The 7,078-nt window shown below is 34.3% G+C and overlaps 1 protein-coding gene across 1 annotated transcript in view; it reads left to right on the forward strand.

Moving 5' to 3' along the window:
* LOC107704440 (calcineurin B homologous protein 3-like) overlaps positions 1–5,476 on the forward strand; it is a 7,772-nt gene extending 2,296 nt beyond the window's left edge. The window contains exons 2-8 of the mRNA XM_016507367.1: positions 961–1,030; positions 1,271–1,351; positions 2,817–2,956; positions 4,246–4,307; positions 4,386–4,493; positions 4,589–4,636; positions 4,717–5,476. Of these exons, the coding sequence (XP_016362853.1) occupies positions 961–1,030; positions 1,271–1,351; positions 2,817–2,956; positions 4,246–4,307; positions 4,386–4,397 (365 nt within the window). The 3' untranslated portion in view covers positions 4,398–4,493; positions 4,589–4,636; positions 4,717–5,476. The remainder of the gene's footprint in view (positions 1–960; positions 1,031–1,270; positions 1,352–2,816; positions 2,957–4,245; positions 4,308–4,385; positions 4,494–4,588; positions 4,637–4,716) is intronic.
* Positions 5,477–7,078: the final 1,602 nt, after the last annotated feature.

Below are 7,078 nucleotides of genomic sequence, written 5' to 3' on the forward strand. Positions count from 1 at the left end.
CAAAAACAAACCTGTGTGTGTGTGTGTGTGTGTGTGTGTGTGTGTGTGTGTGTGTGTGTGTGTGTGTGTTTGTGTGTAGTAACCTATAATTTACTTCTTCAAGTCCTTTCCACATTCTCAGAAAAAAGGTACAAATCTGTCACTGGGCCGGCATCCTTTCAAAATGAACTAATATGTACACTTTAGGTACTAATATGTACTTCATGGTTAGAACATAATGCATACCATAGAGGGTTAAAGCACTAATATGTACCTTTAACATAGCTAATATGTATCATTTAGGGGTAAATCAGGTAAGCCTTTGTACCTTAGGATAATGGCCCAGTGATGGCTTTGTACCTTTTTTCTGTCTCTCAGTTACCAGAAGAAAACACTGGTCTATAAGTATGGCAGGGTAATAAATGAAATTATAAAAATGTTAAATAAATAATTAATTTTAAAATAAAACAGACACTGCTAGTAAATTTCACAAATATTTACAAAGAAATGGAAACTGCACATAAATGTGAAATTTTGAAGTAGAAAGTCTGGCACAGTATTTTCTTCTAAAACATTAAATGTATTTACTTTTAAAGTATACCGTTTGCGCATACTGAACATGTCAAATGCACATTGTATGAGCGATTCTAGTGACAGATAGCAGAGTGTTCTGGTTTGGTGACAGCTGTCATAAGATCAGGGATTGATTACATCTATTTTGGTCGACTAAATCTCTATAAATACAGTTTGTATTGTTGCATGTTGTGAGTGTATCTGTGCACCTCCTCTCCTCGTGTTGTGTAATCTGAGGCATTCGAGTTTCTGATGGTTACCCTAATGAAACATGCATTCCTTGCACGAGTTTCTTCATTATCAGCTCATCTTGACACACATATTCTGTCTCCATCACTCCTTCAGAACAGCTGTGACTGTGAAGTTCTTTGAAATGTTCCTGAATTTGCTGTCTTTTTCTCACTTTAGTTTCCATAGAGCAGATAAATAACCTCCATAACAGATTTATGTACCTGACTCAAGATGAAGACACTTTAAGGTACTGTACAAATGACTTGATGACGATTCTAAAATACTGTCATAACCAGTCATCTACCACACTCATTTTCTATCTGTATTTTAACTTCTGATTTTAAATCAGGTTCTGCGTTACAGAATAGGACACATGGTGTATTATTGGATTGTGTGTGTGTTTTGAAAAGGATGTCTGATGAGATTAATTTTCCGTAATAATGAAATGTAGTGTAATGCACAGCATAAATATTTCTTCTCATTTCAGACGTGAACACCTTGAGAATATTAGCAATTTGGCCCTCAACCCAATCCGAAGACAGATCATTGAGGCTTTCTTTGATAAAAGGTGCGTTCAGAAAATAAAAAACTCATATGGGTCCATATCTCAGTTTTGAGAGGAAATTCCAATGCTTTTTTTTGTTTGTTTGTTTGTTTCATGAGTTTTGTATTTTATAGTTCTTTTTTCACCATTTTGCTGAAAAGCAAATAAGTGTCATATAATTCATTTTAAATATAGACCTGTTGAGGAATATGGCATATTTAGTTATTTTTTATAAAAATATTTTTAATTATTTAAATGCATTTAAATTATTAATTTATTTTTTTTTATTTTTTTGTAATTCGAGTTTTTATTGTTTTCATCCTTTAAAATTATTTTTAATTTATTTTGATTGTATATTTCACATTAAGGTATTCTTCTCAAACATTTTGTGTTTTATGTTTGTTTTACCGTACAGATGTGTTGAGGAAGACGGCATATTTATGATGACATATTTAAAATAAGTGTATTTAAATTATTTTTACATTTTAATTATTATACATATTTTGAATTTACTTTGATAGATAGTATCTTGTGTTTTATATTTCACAAGAATGTCGTCTTCTCAAAACCGTAGGTTCCAGCTGTCAAAATTTACCCCGTATGCCTTTAATGAACTTTAATGAATGTCCCTCATGAATAATAATGGAGAACCTTCAATAGCATTTATTTAGCCAAAAGTTAAAGTTAATATTGAACAAACATGAATTAACATGAACTAGAAATATTGCTTACGGTCTCTGCGCAAAAAGCTGAGATACTAGAAAGTGTTTCACGCATAAGTGCACAGAAACTGACTTTCAGAAATAAAGCTACCTTAGTGAGCAGTGCCGCAGTATTTCCCAACTCAGTTTCTTGTGTACCCTGCACTGCGCATTTTGTTTGTCTACCAGCGGATTAAAATCATCCGCTTGTTAGTAGAGACTCACATTCAAAATGTGCACTGGAATACCTGTCAAATTCAAATCAAGTCAAATTTAGTTGTATAGCGCCTTTTACAATACACACTGTTTCAAAGCAGCTTGACAGAAAAGCATGATGTTACTGTTTATAATATTTTAATATATTCATGCCCTATAGTCACATGTAGCAGTGTTGGCTGATAATATAATTTACATTTTGCGATGTTACAAGCAATCAAGCTGCTGAGATACACTATATAGTAGCCTATATATCGCTCTACGCAAGTATACTATAGAGATAAAGTTGGACGTATTGGCATTGATGGTTCCATGAAAACCTTTAACGTCCATGGAACCTTTCTATTCCACAAATTGTTCTTTATAGTGGAAAAAAAGTTCTTTACACTAAGAAACAAAAAAGAGTTGACTGAAAGATTCTTTGGGGAACCAAAAATGCTTCTTCTATGGCATTGCTGTGAAAACCCCTGTTTTGGAATCTTTATTTTTAAGAGTGTAGTTACAGTATTTACCAGCAGGGGTGTCATGCTTCTAAACATACCTAATGATAATGTCTGTGTGCTTTCATCCAGGAACTTGGGTGAAAAAGAGAAGGGCTGTCTGCAGGAGATCGGTTTTGAGGAATTCGTTACTGTCCTGTCCTTCTTCAGACCACCCAAACCACACACTGCTGACGAAGAGATTAAAAACATCAAGAAGGAGAAACTACGCTGTGAGAATACAGATGGTCTTTCTATTGCAGATTTTTGTTCATATTTTGAATTTGATTTTATTTTTCAATTTCCTGTCTTCGTTTTATTTTTAAATGTTAGTAATTTTGTGTTATTATTATGTTTTAAATATATATCTGCGTAGTTTTTATTAAAATATATGTGTAGATACTGTGCGCCAGCGCAAACCCTCATTTGGCAAAAAATTATTTTCAGGATTTACTAAAAACACGCAGTGGGAAATTAGCGCTAAAAAAAGGCATGGGCACAGTTATTTTTGAGACTCACCTTATTGAATATGCATTTGTAGGAGTTTCCCTTTCGATCTGTACATTTATGGGAGGAGAGTATTTAAATCATGCAACATGATTTAGATTTGTGCTTATCAATTCACTGGTATTTGCGGCATTATTTAACACCCCAAAAAAGCACGTCTTAAAGCAGGCGGTAATTTGCGCTGCTCTTGGTAGATTGCGCTGGTCATTATGGAAATTTTTGAGACTCACCTTATTGAATATGCATTTGTAGGAGTTTCCCTTTCGATCTGTACATTTATGGGAGGAGAGTATTTAAATGAATCACGCAACGTGATTTACTAAGATTTGCGCTCGTCAATTCACTGGTATTTGCGGCATTATTTAACGGCCAAAAAAGAAGCATGTCTTAAAGCAGGCGGTAATTTGCGCTGCTCTTGGTAGATTGCGCTGGTCATTATGGAAATTAGATGTTGCATCTGTGTTCTTTAATGTGCGCATTGTCAGTAAATCACACGCATAATTTTCCCCTCCCATCGGCGCTTTTATGGAATTGCGCTCTAACGCTAATGTGCCGTGTTTAGTAAAATGTTTTGGTTTATTTTTAGTTATTTTAGTATCTAATAGTGTTGCCAAATCGATTAATCGCAACTAATCGCATCCAAAATAAAAGTTTGTGTTTACATAATGTGTCTGTTTCTTATATACAAGCATGTATGTGAGTGTATTTATATGTACATATAAATATTTACAGTGAGTACACACAAATTTTGTGTGAACAAACATTTATTTTTGATGCGTTTAATTGCGATTAATCAATTTGACAACACTAGTACTTAAACTAAACAGAAATGAAAAATGTTGCCTGAAATAAAATACGTTTGTTTTTTTCAGCTAATGTTAATTTATTTCTAAAGAAAGATTAAGCCTCACTGTGTCCCTTTTAACATTTATACTTGTGAAAGTCAACTTCTTTCAGCATTAATATAGTTTTGAGGTTTACATTTTTATTTTGATAAATGTCTTGGTCTCTATAGTTCTATTCAACATGCATGACACTGACAATGATGGCGTCATCACGCTGGAAGAATACGGACGTGTAAGATTCATTTCTTATTTTATATAAAACTACAAAACACATTTATGGCTTGTTTGACCGCAGTGTGACTGATTGTAGGTTGTGGAGTAGCTGCTGTCCAGCTATGAATCCATAGGAGCAGAAACCGCCAAAGCCATTTCAGATGCTGCAATGCTGGAGGTGGCGAGTGTCACAGTGGGTCAGATGGTACGCTGGCAATCCATGATGGGCTTTGACATTGTAAAGTTCTAATGTGATTTTTCTAATTGAAACCTGTTGATCTGGTACTTTTTTTGTTTTAGGGTCCTGATGAATTTTATGAGGGAATCACCTTTGAACAGTTCATGCAGGTTTGCACTTTTATAATATGAATTATAATTAAATATAATGCACGCTGCTCATACCTCGCCCTTGAACGTCTCTCCCACAGATATTGAAAAATGTAGAGATCGAGACCAAGATGAATATTCACTTTTGGAACTTGGACACCAGGACGATGCAATGTGGGAAATGAGAGTCACTTCCGCTTCACAGCAGCACTTTATTTTAGACCTAACTAAACATGTCAAATTTGTCTCATGGATTCAACTCTTAGTATTGAGTTCTTTCTCTGAAATATCTTAAATGCTTAAGATATGGAGGCAGCGAACATGAGTCAGGAGCAAACTAAACGTGCAAAGTATTTCTATATATTTGGAAGACATTTATCAACCACATGAAGCCCGGCTATTTTTGTGACTTCATATATTCACATATGTACAATGCAAGGCATTTTGATTCATACATACTTTCAGATGCTATGTAACAGTGGAATTGAGCCGTGTGATCATAAATTTCCCTTCTGAGCAAAGTGCTGATTTTATAATGGAGGAAGTCTTTGAAATCAACAGTCAAACCAGTGCTTAAACACTCCACACCCAAAGTTAATGAATCCACAAATCTTATCAATCACCTCAAAAACAGCAGGAAGTGATTGTTTTGTTGCCCTTGTGCATTTGCCCTCTTATTACAATAATATATCTGGCTTCTTTCCACCAAAGTTATATATTAATATGTATTACAGGGGTGTGTATAGTTCTTACAGCAACAGCATTTACTGTAGGATATTAAAGTATGATAATTGTGTATATTATTATCAGTATATTACCGACTACAATGTACACTACTGTTCAAAAGGTTTTTTTGTAAGAAAATAATTCAGCTTTTATTCAGCAAGGAAGCATTAAATTGATTTAAAAAGTGACTAATAACATTTATAATGTTCTAAAAATGTCTATTTCCAATAAATGCTGTTCTTTTGAACTTTCTATTCATCAAAGCATTATGAAAAAAATGAATCACTGCTTCACCCAAAAATATTAAACTACACAAATTTTTTCATCATTGAAAGTAACAAGTAATCAAGTTTCTTGAGCAGCAAATTAGCATATAAGAATGATTTCTAAAGGATCATGTAACACTGAAGACTGGAGTAATGATGCTGTATTTTACAATATATAAATTTTTTTTTACTTTAGATCAAATAAAATCAGCCTTGGTGAGAATTCTTTCAAATATGAAATAAATAAATAAATCATGCTACCTTTGTGTGGTGAATTACTGACTGCAGAGAGTTATGAAACCACCAAAACTTCATTTTGTATCATTTGTATTTCATCTTCTCAGATGGTGATTTAATATTCTAATATTGTATATTAAAATGTGTAAAGACGGAACATGACACACACATAAAAACAAAGATCTACAATCAATAGTAAGCAAAAACCCATCTTAATGGGTCATCCAAACGCACAATTTTGAAATTACACAATTTATGATTGAATTATTGATTAGTTTTAAGGAATATGACCCCAGATCATCTTAAAGGGGTCATATGACGTTGCTAAAAAGAACATTATTTTGTGTATTTGGTTTAATGCAATGTGTTTATGGAATTTAAGGTTCAAAAAACACATTATTTTCCATATAATGTACATTATTGTTGCTCCTCTATGCCCCGCCTTTCTGAAACGTGTCGATTTTTACAAAGCTCATTGTTTTAAAAAAGCGAGGTGTGCTCTGATTGGCCAGCTATCAAGTGCATTGTGATTGGCCGAATACCTCAAGCGTGTGACGGAAATGTTACACCCCTTAACACACTGTGATGCCGTCTCCCAGCAGGACGAGACAAAACCAATAAAACCCATTACAAACGAGGCATTTGTTGCATCCAGTGGGGACATAATTACTGATTATAATGACTTATATTGTCTTTTTACGCGTAAACATAAAACCACGTCTGCATTTGTGATCGGGGAAACAACAAACAACAAGCCTACTCTACACTGCTCAAAACTCACGTTTGAATCGTCAGTGGCAAATCCTTTAAATATAAAAAACGTACTTACAGGCTGTGAGTCAGAAGCGCCAGACTGTCCTTGCAAAGTTGGAACTGCCCAACTTTATAGAAACAGCCTTTGTGCCACAGACACAGTGTAGGCTACTGGTTCAGAAAACAGTCCTCATCCTCCATAAAATGTGCAGCACACATCTGAATAATCTGAATATTTGGGTTGAAGAAACAGCAAGAATAAAAGTTACGCCTTCTTTCTTTGCGTGAACATTTGGGCGGCGTTATGCAAATCTTCCCACATCGTGACGTAGATATGTGGGGGCGTGTTAGAATGAGCAGTTTTAGGTAGGCGTGGTTGACTCTTAACTTTTATAAAGAATATCTCTTTGGATTTGAGACTTTAGTCTTTGCAACTTTACGGATCTTCTTTATGCACCAAGAGCTTGTAACACTCCAAAGA

Source organism: Sinocyclocheilus anshuiensis, unplaced genomic scaffold (genome assembly GCF_001515605.1).
Source record: "Sinocyclocheilus anshuiensis isolate Anshui unplaced genomic scaffold, SAMN03320099.WGS_v1.1 scaffold117, whole genome shotgun sequence".
NCBI classification, from domain to species: domain Eukaryota; kingdom Metazoa; phylum Chordata; class Actinopteri; order Cypriniformes; family Cyprinidae; genus Sinocyclocheilus; species Sinocyclocheilus anshuiensis.